Here is a 20,763-nt window from a genome sequence, read left to right as displayed (position 1 = left end):
TTACCTACCTTTTGTTATTGTTGTTCTTCGAGATGTGTTGATCATGTCAATTCCAAATAGGTGTGTGTGCGCCGCATGCATGATCACTGGAAGGTTTTCTCCTAGCGGTACCCATCAGGTTGGCTGTGGAGCCCACTGGAGTGGCACCCTTATGCCAGTGAATATAGGTCCCTGCTGACCCGCTGCCTCTTCAGTTCCTTCTTGCCAGATACTCCGACAGAGGAGAGGCGGGTGGACCTTGGAATGGACATGAGCAACACATCTCGAAGAACAGTTATGAAAGGTAGGTAACTATTTTTTCTTCGAGTGATTGCTCATGTCAATTCCAAGTAGGTGACTCCCAAGCAGTACCCCAGAGGAGGGGTCGGAGTTCACCAAGCTGCCGATTGTAGCATGGCTCTACCAAACACAGCTTCATCTCTAGCCTGCTGAGTGATGGTGTAGTGCGATATAAAGGGGTGAACAGACAACCATGTCTCCGCCCTGCAGATGTCCTGAATGGGGACTTGCACCAGGAATGCTGCAGATGAAGCCTGTGCTCTTGTGGAGTGTGCTGTCAATGCTGGGGCTGGAATCTTTGCTAGGTCATAGTACGTTCTGATGTAGGCCATGACAGAAGAAGAGCTTCTCTGAGACAAAACAGGGAGACCTTTAATTCTTTCGGCAATAGCCATGAAGAGTTGCGCCGACTCCCTAAATGGCTTTGTTTGCTCGATGTAAAAGGCTAAGCCTGTCAACATCCAGGGAATGGAGCATGCATTCCCTGTAGTTGGTGTGTGGCTTAGGATAGAACACTGGCAGAAAGATGTCCTGATTCATGTAAAATTGCAAAACTACCTTTGGGAGGAAAGCTGGGTGCGGCTGCAATTGTACCTTGTCCTAATAAATCATGGTATAAGGGGGCTCGGACATCAAAGCCTTGAGCTCAGACACCCCCCTGGCTGATGTTATAGTCACTAGGAATGCCACTTTCCAAGACAGGTAGAGCAACAAGCACGTTGCTAGGGGCTCAAATGGAGGGCACATGAGCCTTGAGAGCACCAGGTTAAGACCCCATGGAGGGATTAGTTGTTTTACTTGGGGGTACAGTCCGTCCAGCCCCTTGAGGAAACGGCCCACCACAGGGTTAGCAAACACTGAGCGTCCCGTTGAGCTCTGATGGAAAGCCGAGATTGCTGCCACATGCATCTTTACTGACGAAACTGCCAGCCCCTGTTGCTTCAGGTAAAGCAAGTAGTCCAAGATAAAGGGAATCGAGGACTGCAACCTTTATGGAGGGACCAAATGGAAAATCTCTTACACTTTGCCAGATAAGTGGCATGAGTGGAAAGCTTCCTGCTGCTGTGGAGACCCTCCCTAACCAAATCTGAGCAGGTAAGTTCTGGCGGAGTCAGCCATGGAGTTTCCATGCTGTGCGATGGAGAGACTCTAGGTTGGGGTGCTGGAGGCGGCGGCCATGGCCCTGTGTGATCAAGTCTGGAACCAAGGGCAAAGTCATGGACGTATCCAATGACAGGTCCAGCAGCGTGGTGAACCAGTGCTGACATGGCCATGCTGGTACGAGGCCTCCAACTGTATCAAGTGCACAGCTTGAGGGCTTCCTGGCACAGGGTAGAGGAGCGAGCACCACCCTGTCTGTTTATATAAAACATCGCTGTGGTATTTTCTGTCAGTACAGATACACATCTGCCCTGTAGATGGGTTTGAAACATCTGGCAAGAGAGGCGAACCGCTCACAGCTCCCTAATGTTGATGTGCAGTGAAAGTTCTGCCTGGGACCAGAGGCCTTGTGTCCTGTATTCACCCAGGTGTGCCCCCCCCATCCCATCGCTGACGCATCTGTGACTGGAGACAGTGACAGCTGAGGCGTGGAGAAGGGCATTCCTGCACATACTGCTTGTGGGTTGAGCCACCATTGGAGAGATTCAAGAACCCTAGGAGTAAAAGGGACCAGTCTGTCTATGTGGTCTTGGTTTGGCCTGTAAACTCGGGCTAGCCATGCCTGAAGAGGATATAGTCACAACCTGGCACACTGTACCACATCCATGCAGGCAGTCAAATCCCCGAGCAACTTCAGACAAGTTTGTGGCGTCATAGTGGGGAAATCTCTCAAGAGCCTCTATGACAGCGCTCACGGTGAGGAAACGAGCTTCCGGGAGGAAAAACCTTGGCCTGAGTCGAGTCCAGGAGGGCTCCGATGAACTCTATTCCTCTGTGTAGGGTTTATAGTAGACTTTTCCAGTAGTAGAAAAGGTAGAATGAGACCGAGCCTGAGGAATGTCATGTGCACCAGGGTTACATGGTACTCCATTCCTACCCCGTCTCCTGTTATAGTCTTGCCTCAGCTGAGAGGGGTAGAAGCAAGGCGGGGGCTGAGGCTTAAAATGCTTTCTTTGTGGGGCTGGCATATGAAGCCCCAAAGACTTTAAGGTCGCTCTAGAGTCCTTGAAACTATGGAGCCTAGAGTTCGTCTGCTCAGCGAAAAGACCCGCACCATTGAATGGCAGGTCCTGGATAGTCTGTTGGACCACCGGGGGGAGGCCCAAGACCTGTAGCTACAAGCTGTACCACATGACAATGGCCGTGGACATTGTACAGGTGGCCGAGTCTGCAGAGTCTAATGCAGCCTGCAAGGAAGTCCTTGCAATAGTCCTGCCTTCCTCCAGAGCCGCCCCAAAGTCAGAGTGGGAGTCAGGTGGAAGTAGCTCCTTAAAGTTGGACAGGGAATTCCAAGAGTTAAAACTGTAGCAGCTAAGAATTGCCTCCGGTGGAATAGACCCTCCGGTGGAATAGACCTTACGTCCAAAGAGGTCCAGCTTCTTTGCCTCTTTAAAGTTTGGACTGGGGCCCTGGTGACCCTGCCTTTCTTTTGCATTGGCTGCATACACGACCAGCAGGCCCAGCTGAGGGTGGGTGAAAAGGTATTCAACCCCCCTTAGAAGGTACAAAGTACTTCCTTTCCACCCCTTTAGCCGCGGGGAAAAATGGAAGCAGGAGTGTGCCAGAGGGTCTTGGTAGTAGTGTGGATGGTCTTGATCAATGGCAAGGCCACGCTGGAAAGACCTTCTCGCGTCAGAATGTCCACCATAGGGTCCATTTCTTCTGACACCTCCTCTGTTTGCAGGCCCAGATTTTGAGCTACTCTTCTGAGCAGCTCCTGGTGGGCTCTATTGTCCAAAGCTGGTAAGGAGGCAGATGAGCTCACTAGTGCCTCGTCCAGGGAGGAGGATGAAGAAGCCCTCATAGGCATGGGGTCCTCCTGACCTTCCAACTCACGGAGGTCCTCCCATGCAGGAGCTTCCTGTGCAGTGGCAGGTGCGGTGCTGGATGCGAATTTGGTGCTAGGTCCAGTGCCGGCCCAGGTGCTGGGCTCGGAACCCCTTGGAGGTTCCCTCACTATGGAAACAGATGGAGGTCCCCATCTGTCCAAGGCGACTGAACGGGACCTGGGGCTTGATGATATGCCCATGGGGTTCAAAACGGTCACTGAGCAGGTGCCTTCCACTATGGTGTCCAGGGCATCATCGGAAGTTGCTGCATCTCATTATGCCTGGAGTGACGAGACTGGTGCCGGCAGCATCTGGAAACATCTGACTCCAGCTCCGACTCTGAGGACGAGTCTGATCTCGGTCTCCACAGCGGTGCCATGAGGGATGGTGCTGGTGATCGGTGCCAAGGTGAGGACGACTGGTGCTGTAGCATGGCCCGTTTGCCCTTGGATAGTCTAGGCCCCCCTGCAACATGCTGGAGCTGCCAGTATTTTGGCTCTGCCAGCTCCGGGGAGTGCTCTCTCTGAGGTCCCTGGCAGTCTCGAACATGTCAGGAGTGGACAGCATGTCCAATTCCCCAATTTGGCTCTCCCGTCATGGAGAGTTCAACGGGACTGGACTCAACAGTTCCCCCTGGGCAGCCGGAATCAATGGTACCGGCTGTCCCTGAGCAGAAGCTGAGTGTCCCGACGTGGGACGCACTTTGCAGGCACCCTCATGTTCCACAGCTCAGACAGTTGGCGAACGTTCCTTTTTGGCTCTTCTCTGCTTCTTATGTGGCACTTGCGAGTGAGATCGGTGCCAAGTAGTCGCCAAACTTGTCTTCAGTGCCAGAGAGTGTTGGTGCTGCGGGTTTCTGGATCCAGAGTTCTTACTGGCACCACAGCCTCCCTTACTGAGGCCAGAGTGCTCTGCACTGAAGTGCTGGGCTTGGATCCCGATGTGGTCTGAGCTGGCTGGGGACAGACAGCCAACTCCATAAGGAGGAGCTTAAGTCTAAAGTCTCTCTCCTTATTAGCCCTTGGGCAGAAGCTCCTGCAGATTTTGCACTTGTTGGTCTGGTGGGCTTCTCTCAAGCACTTTAAACATGAGTCATGAAGATCTCCTCCAGGCACAGGCTTCTGGCAAGACCGGCAGGGTTTGAAGCCTTGAGACCGAGGCATGCCCCGGTCCCCAGAGGGGAGTAAGAAAATGGGGAGTGGGGGGGGGAGAACCCCCAACAGAAACTTATCTGCTAACTAACTAACTAAAACACTAGAAAACCTACACTAAGTAGAACTATATACAATACAAGAACAAGTGTTCGTTGGAGAAGAGCTTGCCAGAGGCAAGAGAACAAAGTAGCTCCGACGACCGTCACTGGTGGTAAGAAGGAACTGAAGAGGCAGCGGGTCAGCAGAGACCTATATTCACCACCATAAGGGCGCCACTCCAGGGGGCTCCACAGCCAACCCGATGGGTACCGCTAGGGGAAAACTTTCTGATGATTGTGCACGTGGCGCGCACACACCTACTTGGAATTGACTTAACATTCTTCTGCAAATGATTGCTCAACTAGACTACAATTAATATGCACATAAGTCATCCTGCTTTGCTCCTGAACAGTCAGAAGACAGTACTGACAGGATTCATGATTCAATCTGATTACAAACTTCTGCTTCCTGATTGGTTCAGGATTATTATTATTTTTTTACTTCTAACTTTGTCTACCATTTAGAATGTAAATCTAAATACCATGGAATTTATTTCATGACTACAATGGAAAGCATTCTAGGTATTCTGAAAGTATGCCAGAATGTAACGAAGTCTTCCTGGGATGAACATCAAGATTTATTGCCACTCAAGTTATATATTGTTTTAAGCTTCACCTGTGTCAATATTTACTTCTCACGTCAATAAAGCTTGATGTTCACTTCAACATAATCAATATCAGTTTAATAAATTGGGCAAATATGGACTAGACATGACCATCAGAAGGCTACTAAAATGTTCAGGTTTAGTGAAGGGTTTTTGGGGCATAGTTTTCTAACTGTTAGCTTTAAGGACTTGGGAGGAAAATTCATTTACAAACATGTTTTACTAGGGATACTCAACTAATTATAAATACATGAAAATCCTACCGACATCAACTATGGAAAAGCTAGTGCTTTAGCAAAGGATATTCTTCCATGGACTTTTCTCTATTAGAATAATTCCTTAGTGGATGGTTCGCAACTGACGTACTCTATGTATTTTGCTGATATACTCATACAGTTTGACTGGCTTTGCAATAATAATACAAATTTAACTCTGAAATAGGACTACTGGAGCTTACCTTTTGTATCATCACTGATGGGTCTAAAAGTAAATTATTTACAAGTTGTTACCATGGTTATGATTTTGTTGTTTTGGGGTGCAAGAATGGTCCTGGCACCACACTCAGCCAAAGCACTGAAAAGCAAGTCAGTGACCATTCATTTGAAAGAAACAAGTTGGTTAAGAGTGGGGGAACTCAGTTACTGCAAAAGCAGGCAAGGTTTAATCCTCTGATAGCTATTACCGTAAAAGTTTTTTGGGGACTATAAGACTTAACAAATGTTGTCCCTTCTCTTTTTACAAGTATCAATGTCTCTGTAACAAATCCACTTGTTGTATATGGGCATAAATCATGATTTTTTTCTCCCCTGTTATACAAGTAAAATTTAATGTGAACTTTTCCTATAAATAATGGACAGCAGAGAGAATCCCATACAATAGGGCTACAAGATGTTACACATAGTTATCTAGGATTGTAAAATAAAATTGTGTTTCAGAAATACAATGTGATCTATATATAAAGATCAGTGAGGTGCATACACAAAAAAGGGTAGAGTTAAGAGTTAACATTCAACTGTAACTTTTATATTTCCTGACTTTACTGTTTTATTTTAAACCGTCAACGTTCTATTCAATCTTAATGTTCTATTAACACAGGGGTTTCTTGTACAGTATTATATACAAGTAAGTTCCAGAAGCTTTTTCTCAGAATATAATTTGCATATCAGTAACGTAAAGCTGAAGAGAATGAATATGGGTGTATAACCCAATCAGATAGGGCAGCTCTCATTCCACTACCTCCTATCAGAGGACAGTCTGTGTTAATGGGAGTTGTGGTTTTCAGAGAAACAAACACCTTTGTTAGTACAGGTTGAAAATACATCAGAATTATTCAACTGTGATGACCCAGAGAGCCACACAGTGACTTGCCTGTCTGGAGAGATCTGCAACCTTCACACGAGACATCTAGATAGGCTTATATGTGGTGCTGGGCAGGAGCCAATGGTCATGGTACATGTAGGTACCAATGACATAGGGAAGGATAGGAGAGAGGTCCTAGAGGCCAAATTTAGGCTGCTAGGTAAGAGACTGAAGTCCATGACCTCCATGGTAACATTTTCTGAAATGCTTCCAGTTCCACGCGCATGGCCAGTTAGACAGGCAGAACTGGAGGGTCTCAATGCATGGATGAGACGATGGTGTAGGGAGGAGGGGTACAGATTTATTAGAAACTGGGGAAACGTTTGGGAAAAGGGGAGCCTATACAGGAAGGATTGGCTCCACCTAAACCAAAATGGAACCAGATTGCTGGCACTTAACATTAAAAAGGTCATAAAGCAGTTTTTAAACTAAGGGCTGGGGGAAAGCCGACAGGTGCAGAGGAGCACGTGGTTCGGACATCCTTTAGGGGAGGATCTATAAATGGAGATCCCCTGTGTCCTAATAAGGAGAGAGAATGGAAAATGATAAAATACAGGTAAGATCTGATGAGAAACATCAAATGAAAAAAAGTCCCATTCAATTACATCATCTAATGGCAGGAAGCTAAACAGTCACAAGTGCTTATATACCAATGCTAGAAGTCTAAATAATAAGATTGGTGCCTCATATTAAATGAGGATATTGACATAATAGGTATCACAGAAACTTGGTTGAATGAGGATAATCAATGGGACACAGTAATACCCTCTGAAAAGTAATACCAGGGTATAAAGTACATTGGAAGGACAGAACAGGTCGTGCTGGTGGGGGAGTGGCACTATATGTGAAAGAAAGAGTAGAATCAAATGAAGTAAAAATCCTAAATGAACCAAACTGTACCACAGAATCTCTATGGATAGTAATTCCATGCTTGAATAATAAGTATATAGCAGTAGAGATATATTACAGACCACCTGACCAGGATGGTGCTAGTGACTATGAAACACTCAGGGAGATTAGAGAGGCTATTAAAATAAAAAACTCAATAATAAGAGGGGGATTTCAACTATCCCCATATTGAGTGGGTACATATCACGTCAGGACGGGATGCAGAGATAAAGTTTCTTGACACCTTAAATGACTGCTTCTTGGAGTAGCTAGTCCTGGAACACACAAGAGGAGAGGAATAAATCAAGAATTGCCTAAGTGCAGAACAGGATCAGGTCCAAGAGGTGAATATAGCTGGACCGCTTGGTAATAGTGACAATAATATAATTAAATTTAACATCCCTGTGGCAGTGACAACATCACAACGGCCCTACATTGTATCATTTAATTTCAGAAAGGGACACTACATAAAAATGAGGAGGTTAGTTACACTGAAATTAAAAGGTACAGCACCAAAAGTGAAATTCCTGCAAGCTGCATGGAAACTTTTTAAAGACACTATAATAGAGGCTCAACTTAAATGTATACCCCACATTAAAAAACATAGTAAGAGAACCAAAAGCAGTGAGAGGCAAAAAGGCATCCTTTAAAAAGTGGAAGTTAAATCCTAATGAGAAAAATAGAAAGGGGCATAAACTCTGGCAAATGAAGGATAAAAATGTAATTAGGAAGGCCAAAAAAGAATCTGAAGAACAGCTAGCCAAAGACTCAAAAAGCAGTAGCAAAAAATTTTTTTAAGTACATCAGAAGCAGTGGGGCAACTGGATGATCGAGATGATAAAGGAGCACTCAAGGACAATAAGGCACTGAGGAGAAACTAAATGAATTATTTGCATCCGTCTTCATGGTTGAGGATGTGAGGGAGATTCCCAAACCCAAGCCATTATTTTTAGGTGACAAATCTGAGGAATTGTCCCAGATTGAGATGTCATTGGAGGATAGCTAATGTGATGCCAATTTTTAAAAAGGGCTCCAGAGGAAACCCTGGCAATTACAGGCCAGGAAGCCTGACTTCAGTACCAGGCAAACTGGTTGAAACTATAGTAAAGAACAAAATTGTTGGACACATAGATGAACATAATTTGTTGGGGGAATAGTCAACATTGTTTTTGTAAAGGGAAATGATGCCTCACCAATCTACTAGAATTCTTTGAAGCGGTCAACAAGCATGTGGACAAAGGGGATCCAGTGGATGTAGTGTATTTAGATTTTCAGAAAGCCTTTGACAAGGTCCCTCACCAAAGGCTCTTAAGCAAAGTAAGCAGTCATGGGATGAGAAGGAAGGTTCTCTCATGGATTGGTAACTGATTAAATGTAGGAAACAAAGGGTAGGAATAAATGGTCAGTTTTCAGAATGGACAGAGATAAATAGTGGTGTCCCCTAGGGGTCTGTACTGGGCCTAGTCCTATTTCACATATTCATAAATGATCTGGAAAAAGGGGTAAACTGTGAGGTGGCAAAATTCGCAGATGATACAAAACTACTCAAGATAGTTAAGTCCCAGGCAGACTGAGAAGAGCGATAAAAGGATCTTTCAAAACCAGGTGAATGGGCAAAAAATTGGCAGATGAAATTCAATGTTGATAAATGCAAAGTAATGCACACGGGAAAACAATCCCAACTATACATATAAAATGATGGGGTCTAAATTAGCTGTTACCCCTCAAGGAAGATCTTGGAATCATTGTGGATAGTTCTCTGAAAACATCCACTCAATGTGCAGCGGCGGTCAAAAAAGCGAACAGAATATTGGGAATCATTAAGAAAGGGATAGCTAATAAGACAGGAAATATCATATTGCCTCTATTTAAATCCATGGTATGCCCACATCTTGAATACTGCGTGCAGATGTGGTCGCCCCATCTCAAAAAAGATATATTGGACTTGGAAAAGGTTCAGAAAAGGGAAACAAAAATTATTAGGGGTATGGAACAGCTGCTGTATGAGGAGAGATTAATAAAATGGGGACTTTTCAGCTTGGAAAAGAGCTGACTAAGGGGGATATGATAGAGGTCTATAAAATCATGACTGGTGTGGAGAAAGTAAATAAGGAAGTGTTATTTATTCCTTCTCATAGCAGAAGAACTAGGGGCCACCAAATGAAATTAATAGGCAGCAGATTTAAAACAAATAAAAGGAAGTATTTTTTCACAGAACGCAGAGTCAGCCTGTGGAACTCCTTGCCAGAGGATGTTGTGAAGGCCAAGACTATAACAGGGTTCAAAAAATAACTAGATAAATTCATGGAGGATAGATCCATCAATGGCTATTAGCCAGGATGGGCAGGGATGGTGTCCCTAGACACTGTTTGCCAGAAGCTGGGAATGGAAAACAGAGAGTTGGATCACTTGATGATTACCTGTACTGTTCATTCTCTCTGAGGCACCTGACATTGGCCACTGTCGGAAGAAAGGATATTGGTCTAGATGGACCTTTGGTCTGACCCAGCATGGCTGTTCTTATGCTAGTGAAAAACTGCATTAAAATTTAATTGTATTAAAATTAACGTATAATCTGATTAGGTCTGAAATCTGAGATAATTTAAAACTGGTATATCACAGAGGGAAAATCAGTCTGTGGCTGATTTAATTAATTAATTTAGATCTACCATTCCAGTCCTAAAATTCAAAGGGTTAAATTAAACAATTATACTGTGTTGTCTCATCACATTCCAAAATACTACGGGGCCAATTTTAGCTATATATTCACGTATCACTACCTATCTTCTTAAGACAGATTCTTGCAGTTCTGTATGCTTGCTCAGCTGCTGATTTTACAAGTTACATAGATGATAACACACATCTGAGATAAGGAAAGGGCCCAATCTGAACAGTTCAGGCCTTCCTTAGTGTGCTGTAGCATTTGCTAACAAGCAAAGAGGATTATGGACATTAGAAGTATAATAAGTGTATTGTTATTGCATGGCATCACTAAAGGGTAGAGAAGTTAAGGTGGTTTGTGCGCCTGAACTATGTATTTCCGTACTTTAAAATACCCGGATTCCTTTTAAGTGTAACCTTGACTCTGAATTTTGCATGTGTAATGCTTGGTTTTGTGATAATTGCAACATCTCTCTAATGTTTTTCACTCTTAAATTACTCTATATCACCTCAAACTTTAACTCAATTTTAAACATTTTTTTTTAACTGGGAATATATGTAGGGCCTGACCCAAATCCCAGTGAAGTAAATGGAAAGATACCAATCATAGAATATCAGGGTTGGAAGGGATCTCAGGAGCTCATCTAGTCCAACCCCTGCTCAAAGCAGGACCAATCCCCAGACAGATTTTTGCCCCAGATTTTTGCCCCTAAATGGCCCCAAGGATTGAACTCACAACCCTGGGTTTAGCAGGCCAACGCTCAAACCACTGAGCTATCCCTTCTCTCCAGGAATAGCTTCTCTTAAACATGTAACATGTAACTTACCTCCATTTTCCTGCAGCCCAGCTGAACACACACAAAATGTTAAGTGTAAGAACTGGGTTTTCAGCAGAAATACCAGACAGGCAGTAAGTTGCCTGCACTTTCCCACTAAGGCCTTCAATATTTTGGTATAGCTGAAGTTCTAAATCACACAATATAAATATATGAAGTTCCATTTCTAGAAGGTTGGGGTGGAGTGGAATCTTCAAAAAAGTAACTGTACTGCTGGAGCATTTTTAGTCCAGGAAAATTGCTAATTAGACTGTGATTCTAATAAGCTATTGGATAGCAAAGTAGTAAGTACCTTTAGAACTAACCTAAAAGGATATTAAAAATGAGATCAGTTTATTGTTTTGCTTTTGGAGTAAATTTATCTTTAGTGCATTCAGCATTAAAAACTAAGAGAGAGAGAAGGAAATATGGCTTTTCCTGCCTCTACACTGGATTTCAGCAGGTAGCTCCCATGATCTGAAACTAACAGACTTCTCCATCTCCCTCAAAGATAGATGGGGTAGAGAGAGAAATCATGTGTACATGATTAATCTGTGTGCCTGTGACAGAAATAAGAAGACCAACAGAAAGAGGCTAGAACCATCAGTGAAAGAAAAATTAGTACAGTGACTCCACACTTAAAGTCGTCCCGGTAAACGTTGTTTCGTTGCTGATCAACTAAAGAACATGCTCGTTTAAAGTTGCGCAATGCTCTCTTATAACATTGTGTGGCAGCCGCCTGCTTTGTCCACTGCTTGGATGTTGAAGTGCTGTCTGCCTTTCAGTTTACACATTGGAACCAATACCAGAACTGACGTATCCGTGCTCCTCTGCACCACTTCCTCCTGCTGAGGTGGTTTACTTGGGTCTAAATCTTCAGAACCCATGCACAAAGACTCTCCCAACTTTGAAGAATGCAGACAGAGAAGGATCTCTTGTCTTCAGGGAAGCTTTCGGAAAAGATTTGTTTCTATGCTTGTGAGAAGCCCCTTGCACTCATGAGAAGCCTTCCCCTTAGGCTTGGAAATCTTAGCTTTGACTCCTGAGCTTGTGCTGAGAGGAGCACTTCTTGTTGACTGGGGCCAATGTACTTCGGGGGGAGAGGGGAGGCATGGTGTGCATTTCCATGGCCCAGATCTGATCGGGGTCTCATGGTCTTCTCCATCAGATATTTTCTAAACCTTAGCTCTCAACTTTCATGAGTTCTGAGAGGGAAGAAGAGGCCAATATTGCACTTAGATGAGATGTGAACCCCACCTAGGCAGTAAAGGCAGCGTTGGTGTTCGTCACCCATTGAAAAGGAGTGGCAGCAGAAAATGCAATTCTTGAACCCTGGGACTCTGGGCATAATCCTAACTTCCCTGGGAGGATTTCCAGGAGGCAGGGAAAAATAACTAACTACACTAGTAGTTAACACTAAAAGAATAAAATACCAAAACTATTTACAATATATTTATAGACCAAAGGAGTCAAGGGAAGAAGCTGTGGACACAGAAGATTCTAACTTAGGCCATGCAGCGGTAAGAAGGAACTAGAGAGGTGCCAGTCTGCCCTGCCCCTTATGCCCTCGGTTCAGAATATGAAAAGAACTGTGCATGTGCAGCCCAATGGACACAGTTTAATAAAAATCTCCAGACTGAGGTGCATGATGCACATCTGTATCCACATCTGAAATATACATAGGGACCATTCATTTGAAGAAACAGTAATGGGTCTTGGAATGTAATTATAAATGGAGAATCATCATCGAGCAGGTGTGTTTCTAGTGCAGTCCCACAAGGATCTCCTTCTTGGCCCTATGCCATTTAACATTTTATCAGTGATCTGGAAAAAAACAAAATCCTCACTGATGAAGTTTGCAGATAACACAAAAATTGGAGAAGTGGTAAATAATAAAGAGGAGAGATCACTGATACACAGCAATCTGGATCACTTGGTAAACTGGGTACACGAAAACATATGAGTTTTAATATGCCTAAATATAAATGTATACATCTAGGAACAAAGAATGTAGGCTACACTTACAGACAAGGGGGACTCTATCCTAGGAAGCAGACTCTGAAAAAGATTTTAGGCTGGAGGATAGTTACCTGAACATGAGCTCCCAGTACATTACCACAGCCAAAAGGGCTAATGCAATTCTTGGACGCATAAACAGGGGAATCTAGAGTAGGCATAGAGAGGTTATTTTACTTCTGTAATTGGCACTGGTGCAACTGCTGCTGGACCACTGTGTCCAGTTCTGGTGTCCTCAATTCAGACGGATGTTGATAAACTGAAGATGGTTCAGAGAAGAGCCACGAGAACATGTAAACAATTAGAAAACGTATCTTATAGTGACAGACTCTAGGAGTTCAATCTATTTAGCTTAACAAAGAGAAGGTTAAGGAGTGACCTGATCAGTCTATAAGTACCTACATGGGGAACAAATATTTAATAATGGGCTCTTCAGTGTAGCAGAGAAAGGTATAACACGATCCAGTGTTTGGAAGTTGAAGCTAGACAAATTGAGATTGGAAATAATGCTTAAGAATTATTTTGGGGAAGTTCTATGGCCCTGTGTTATCCAGGAGGTCAGAGTAGATGATCACAATGGTCCCTTCTGGCCTATCAATCTATGAGCAGTCTTCAAATATATTAAGGCTATTATAAAGAGAATGATGATCAATTGTTTTCTATGTCCACTGAAGATAGGACAAATAGTAATCAGCTTAATCTCCAGCAAAGGAGATTTAGGTTAGATATTAGGAGAAAAATCTCTAATTATAAGGATAGTTAAGCACTTGAATATGCTTCTGTGAGAGGTTGTGGAATTCCTGTCACTGGAGGTTTTTAAGAAGAGGTTAGACCAACACCTGTCAGGGATGGTCTAGGTATACTTGATTCCTGCCTCAGCACGGAGGGTTGTACTAGATGACCACTTAAGGTCCATTTCAGCCTTATAGCTCTATAAGTCTACAAGACATTAGTGACTTCCTGGCATCTGTGTTCTACCATCACTATGCTGCTTAGCAGGGTCTTTTATTCTGAAAAGCTCATTTGTTGAAAACACCTCTTTGTTATCTATGATGGTTATCAATTGATAAAAAAAAGGATGGGGAGTCCTGCTGCTCTTTATCAGAAACTTCTCTTTGTTCCCACAAAGAACTCTGAGAACTTGGCTGAGTTCTGTGCTCTTTGAGTCAGAAGAATCTTTTATATTTATATCAGCCCTTGTGTTCTGGAGAAGGACAATAAAAGAAAGTACAGTCCCTATTGAGGAGTATGTACTCTTGTTCTCTGGAAGGAACACTTCTGAAGTGTCAAGACTCCAAGTTTTTCAGCAATTAGATGCTAGAGATGAAAGACCATCCCTTTAAGTGGGATTCCTTTCTCAGGGCACTGAAGATGCAGGAGACTGGCTCTTGCAGTGCTATATCTGGAGGAGAGGGAACTGTGGTGGGAAACAGCTTGACAACTCCATTTATTCTGCACTAAGAGTGATATAAAGAGTAAGGGATATAGAAATTTTTCCATGCAACTGTCCAATGGACGGGCTGACATAGTTGGTGGGAAATGGACCAACTACCACCCTTGAATCCTAAAGATTCACTGCCCCCAAACTGGCAAAACTTTAGGATGGCTGGGGGTGAGTGGGTAAATAATAGTACTTGTGCCTGGAAACACAGGATGAAAAGTAGCCTAAAGAGAAATATCTTCTGTGTCTTTTAGGAAGTTATGTAAGATTGACACTGAGGGTTCTGAGGACAGGAACAGTCCTGATGCCAATTCTTCCTCACATGTAGATGGACAATAGAGAAGGTAAAAGTAGCCTATTTACTTAAACACTGGGTGAGCTTTAACAGGAATACCCAGCACTTAGCACTTTACATGTTCAAAGGGCTCTTGTAACAGTATATACACATTACTTGCACACACACAGACACAGACACACACACACACACCATTGTTAAGGTTGAAAAGTCAAGCACTCAAAAGTTAGGCAATTCCAGAATTAAGGTTGCCTTAATTCAGCCCTCTTGTGAACTGGCATTATTATAGGGACTTGAATTACACAAATACATGCTCTTTTTTCTCCACAAAACTCCTGCCTCATTCAGTGCACAGACAATGAATCAGTGTTGTGTAATGAATGAGGTTGTTGTCTGTCAGATCCTTACTTCATTTTTTTGCAGAAGTTGGAATGTGTGGGTGAATGAGGCAGACGACTCCAAGAAGAGAAAGGATGGTTTCATGGTGAAGGCAGCTGAACCCTGCCCTGGAGAAAATGGATTCTATCCTTGCCTCTGCCACAAACTTCCTATGTGATGACGGGCAAGTCACTTATACCAAACTTTTCACAGATGATCATTAATTGTGTGTTCCTCATTTTCTGGCTTCCCAACCTGAAACCTTGAGGTATGGTTTGAAGAAGTGCGGACATTGCAACTTTTAAAGTAAGTGTGTCTGTGTGTCTACTGTCCTAGATTTTTCAAAAAAGCAAACTGAAAAAACACAAATTCCATCCGGTGGAATCACACTGACACCCACAATGGTAATTAGCAGGGTTGGAACCTTTAGATCCACTGCACAGATCTCTGTCATTTGACCTAACAGAGCAACTGATAAGAGTCGTATGTTGTCATCCTCTAGAACTAGAGTAGAGGGCGGAGAGAGACTTTTGCCGGTGGGTTTTCACAGATATTTGTAGACAGCACAGGAATGGAGAGATTCTGGAATCTCGGATTCCATTACCCCTTGCCCCAATCTCCTCATTTAGCCAGCCTCAGTCTTTACAGCCCTGGATTGCTCAAGCCAATCCCTGTCTCCTTACCCAGCCAGTCCTAAACTCACCCTCCAGGCTCCATATCCAAGTCCCAGTCTCCCCCTCCCCACCATGACTCCCAGTCTCTCAGCTCAACCAGTCCCATCTCACATCCTGTGGCTCACTGTCACTGTCTCATTGTCCAACTAGTCCCAGTCTCCCCTCCTACTGTGCACTGGCATCCCTGTCCCTAACTCTGTTTCCATCCTGGCTCCCAGTCTCCTTCCCTGGCCAATACCAGTCTTCTCCACCAGTCTGCCAGTTCATTTCCAGCCCCAACTATCCCCCAGCCTCTCCTTCCCACATAGCTCCTTGCCCCAATCTACTCCTTCTACTCCCCCACCTCTCCTCTGAGGTCTGGCTCTTGTCTCCTCTGCATTCAAGTCAGACTGCTCCTCCCCTACACTAACTAGTTTCTGGGTGCCTCCACAGAAGCAATGAGAACACAGAAGAACCACAATGGCCTATAGGAGCACCTGCAGAGAAAATCTTACTCAGCATCTGCAGCCCTGAGATGCAGCATAGTCAGTGCACACAGAATCTTTAGAGAATTTAGATGCCAAACTCTAACAAGTCTCTACTGAGCATGTGTAAACTAAGAATTTTCAAAGGCTTGTAAATTCGCCAAATTTAGGTCTCCCCCAGAACAGCAAAAAGCACGTTCCTGACACAAAGGCAACCAACATTGACAGATTTAAATTCCCTGCTCCAAAGCATGGAGGCACTATTACCTCTTAATGAAATACCTGTAAGAACTTTTTTAACATGAGCAAAACAACATATTTTCCCCCAATCTCACTCTCTGAAACAGATGAACTATTTTTGCTTCAATGTTCCCAAGACACTTGGCATAGGAAATTTCAGCCCAAATGGTTAAAGTTTCACAAAGTTAAAAGCAACTGAAAACAGGATCTTATAATGTGAAGCGTCAAACAACCTTACACGTAGGTGACTGCTACCAGTTCTGCCTATTATATAACACATACAGTAGATTTAATTCAGAGATAGGCTCATTTAAATAAGGAAATGAAACATGCTTTTTCACACAGCTTTCTTAATATTTTGTATACTGGAATTCACAAAAGATGACAAGATGGTCTCACATTTCATTAGTCATAGTATAAATACAAAAGGAAACAAAACAAACAAACAAACAAAAGATATCTTTGTGAATTGCCCATAACACTTATATAATACAATGTATCACAGTGGGAAACTGTTTAAAATCATAATTCTTTAATAGCAATTTTTGTGTTACCTCGGTTTGTTTGGAGGAAGCTGTCGGCTTGGCCGTCTCATAGACTGATTTGGCTGTACCTTCATGGAAGTTCTAGGAGAAGATCGAGCAAAGGGGTCGGGTGCTGGAGGCTTTTTTGGAATTTTTTTCACCAATCGGCTCACCCATTTCTGTTGTTCCTCTGTAGAATTAGCTAACAGTAGTAGATTCTTTGCAGTTGAAATATCATAATATACTGTAAGATAAATTTAAAAACAAAATCTCATTATTAAATTTTTTACATGAGCTCACCTTAAAAACTAATGACCAGATCCTTGGGTTCTCATAAATTGCACAGAGTAGAAGTCAAGTGGTGCTATACAAACCCACTATAAAGCTAACACTTGGGCTGTCATGATCACAATGCTACTTTGGGTATAGATTATGCCACAGCACCTTTAACATTCCCGCCAGAGGAGCCTTTCCAATCTCCCTTCTTATTTCTTCCATTTGGAGGATAAGGGGATGATTATTCTCCATGTTACTAAGGAAGCAGGTATACAGGGAAACAAACATATCCTGTTACAGCCATTTCATATGCCCATAAGAGATATTGAGCATAGAGAACTGTGGAACTCAGCCCAGAGGGAGTAACTTTTCTGAGTGTCATAATCTGTATTGCCACATACACTGACTTCTCTATCCCATACCGAAATGCAACACAATCCACTGAGTAAGTAGCTGTTTTGGATAGCCCTTCCCTATGATGTTGACAGCACTGAAAGTATGTGGCATACATGTCCCTGTGCTGGCTGAATGTCACTGTATTTCAGTGAGCTGGTCTTCCCTAACAGAATCCTGATATGCACCCAAGGATCTGTCATTCCAGCAGTTGCTACCTTTTACCTTGAGCTCATCTGAGATCACATCATTATGAGAAACCTGTATCTGAATTATTCCCTGTAGTTAATTGGCAACCATACATTTATTCAATTTTCACTACTTACCTTTGCAAGGTGCTATAATCTCTTCCTTTTTATCCATGTGATCTTTGTGACATTTGATATGGCAGCGGCGGCACTCTAGAGCAGGAGGAGGTTTAAACATGTGCCACAGTGGCTTCATACAAGCCTCACAGTTGGTTGGAAAATGATACAGAGTGGGTATAAATTCATGTCCCTTGTGGCAAATGTAATTTGATTTCTCCCCCATAGGCTCCACAGGAAATTCTGGTTCCTTCTTGCTTTCTCCTTCATTAGCATACAGAATCTAGAGTTAAAGCAAAATAACCACAACATTCATACACAACGGGTGTAGGTAAAGGGCAATTATTTAGTTAGCAAAAATTCAGAAATACAAATTAGAGTAGGTTAGAATAGATTTTCTGACAATTTATATGATTTTCTCACTTGTACTTGTCTTCTTTAATAAAAAAATTAAAATATTTTGAAGCATCTTGCATTTATTTGCATAAAGAATTTTACCAGTTTGTTTTTCTAAAAATACTAATTTATAACTACATACCTGGAATATCCTAGGAATCTCTTTGGAATCTGCTCTGTACACATCGGTCTGTGTGACTGGCCGGACGTGGAACAATTTGCTGTAGAAGCAGATTTCAAAGAAATAAAATAATAATAATAAAAATTTGATATTAGAGTATTATCTAATTATTAAATGTACTGATTTAATGTATACAATTAATTACGGAATTGTATTGTATTGTACCTTAGTTAATAAGGTACATCAGTGTGATGTAAAGATTGCCAGCAAACAAAATTCGAAATCCACTTTATTCAACTCCTATTCCCAACTCTACATATCAATCCCCAACCCTTATCAATCCCCAACCACATAGCAACAAGAGCCGAATTAAATCTGAATAGCTGCATTCTGCACTTGTTAAGCAGAATGTTAGGAACCACTAAAAAGGATTAGATAATAGGACTGAAAAAGTCATATTGCCTCTGTATACATTGACGGTACACCCACACCTAGAATACTGTGCAGTTCTGGTCACTGATCTCAAAACGATGTATTAGAATGGGAAAAGATAGAGAGAAGGGCAACAAAAATGATTAGGGGTATGGAACAGCTTCCATATGAGGAGAGATTAAAAAGACTGGGATTTTTCAGCTTGGAAAGAGGCGATATGATAGAGGTCTATAAAATCTTGACTGGCATGGAGAAAGTGACTAACGAAGTGTTATTTACTCCTTCACATAACACAAGAACCAGGGGTCACACAATGAAATTAATAGGCAGCAGGTTTAAAACAAACAAAAGGAGTATTTCTTCACATAATGGACAGTCAATCTGTGGAACTCGTTGCCAGGGGAGGCGGTGAAGGCCAAAAATATAATGAGGTTCAAAAAAGAAATAGGTAAGTTCATGGAACATAGGTCCATCAATGGCTATTAGCCAAGATGATCAAGTATGTAACCCTATGCTCTGAGTGTTGCTTGCTTCTGTCTGTCAGAAGCTGGGAATGGACAACAGGGGATGAATCAATCAATGATTGCCTGTTCTCTTCATTCCTTATGAAGGATCTGGCATTGGCCATTGTTGGAAGATAGGATACTGGGCTAGATGGACCATTGGTCTGACCCAGTATGGCCATCCTTATGTTTATGTACTGCACTTGTAACCACAGCTGAGTGTGTGATAGTTTCCCCACTCTGTGCCAAACTGTAGAGGACATGAGTTGTTACAGCCCCCAGCTATAAAGTTTTGGCTCTTTAGTTCAAGCTATAGCTCCTCAAGCTCTTAGTTCTGGAGGTCTCTAGATCAGTGCCCAGTGTGTCAGCCAAGAGGGCAGTGAGGCACACTGAGTGACCTCAAACTGTAGTTTAAATAACATATGACAGCAGAGTCATTATCAGCTCTCAAAAATATTTTCTAAAGTTGTTTTCTTTTCAAGCCATCTGCTAATGTTAACCTGAAAGTTAACCAAGTAATGTATACCATAATCTCCTGTACTAATACTTACTCAATATCTAACACCATGTAGGGGTTAGAATGTTCTTTATCTTGTTCACTATCATAGAACAGAATCTTCTTACTGCTTACAATTACATACTATTAAAAAAGATACACAGGTATTAACATAGTTCTTAAAATACAGGCTTTATCTCAAGTATTTATTTCTGTCAAGTCAAATACTTCCATAACATTATTTCATAATTTTATTATTAATAGTCAATAACAGCATGGTAGTTTGGGTCTACACTTTGAGCACAAAGTAAGTCATACTTTACATCACAATGACATAAAATTGTGATATTTGGTAACAAATAACCTTTATATTTTTAAACACCTATTTTAAAAAGATGAAAGGAATGGAACACAATAGAACTGCTAACAGGATACAAAGCCTTTGGTTTCTATGTTAATAGCTTAATTTTGACTCCGATTGGTTCTGTACACAGTGAACAGGTGTCCTCTTCACAAAAATCACCACAGTTAGCACATTTGTTGGTAGTCTCAATAAAGGAGCCAAAGACTGAGTAGATAAGAGAAAACCTCCCACCCAAAAAGTTGTCCAGAATAGGCACGTAGGTAAAGTAGGCAGAAAGAGCTGACACCACCATCACCTATGCTATAAAAGTTCTGTGTTTTAAAAAAAGACATCATGGAAGCTTGAAATACACCACAGGCTGAAACAGGGAAGACATCCAGTTCTTTATCTCCTACCTATCCTAGTGTGTTTTTGGGATCAGCACCTAGATCAGGGGTCAGCAACCTTTCAGAAGTGGTGTGCCGAGTCTTCATTTATTCACTCTAATTTAAGGTTTCGTGTGCCAGTAATATATTTTAACCTTGTTAGAAGGTCTCTTTCTATAATTCTATAATACATAACTAAAACTATTGTTGTATGTAAAATAAATAAGGTTT

General features: G+C 42.4%; 1 protein-coding gene across 1 annotated transcript in view; it reads right to left on the bottom strand.

The window, feature by feature from the left end:
• ROCK2 (Rho associated coiled-coil containing protein kinase 2) overlaps positions 1–20,763 on the bottom strand; it is a 192,553-nt gene that overhangs the window by 7,775 nt on the left and 164,015 nt on the right. Inside the window, exons 29-32 of the mRNA XM_045010437.1 lie at positions 19,859–19,947; positions 18,394–18,472; positions 17,877–18,138; positions 16,912–17,125 (exon numbers count right to left, since the gene is read on the bottom strand). Coding sequence (XP_044866372.1) covers positions 16,912–17,125; positions 17,877–18,138; positions 18,394–18,472; positions 19,859–19,947 — 644 coding nt within the window. The remainder of the gene's footprint in view (positions 1–16,911; positions 17,126–17,876; positions 18,139–18,393; positions 18,473–19,858; positions 19,948–20,763) is intronic.

Source organism: Mauremys mutica, chromosome 3 (assembly GCF_020497125.1).
Source record: "Mauremys mutica isolate MM-2020 ecotype Southern chromosome 3, ASM2049712v1, whole genome shotgun sequence".
Taxonomy (NCBI): Eukaryota; Metazoa; Chordata; order Testudines; family Geoemydidae; genus Mauremys; species Mauremys mutica.
Note: the sequence above shows the minus strand (reverse complement) of the source record. Positions and strands in the feature narration are given on the sequence as shown.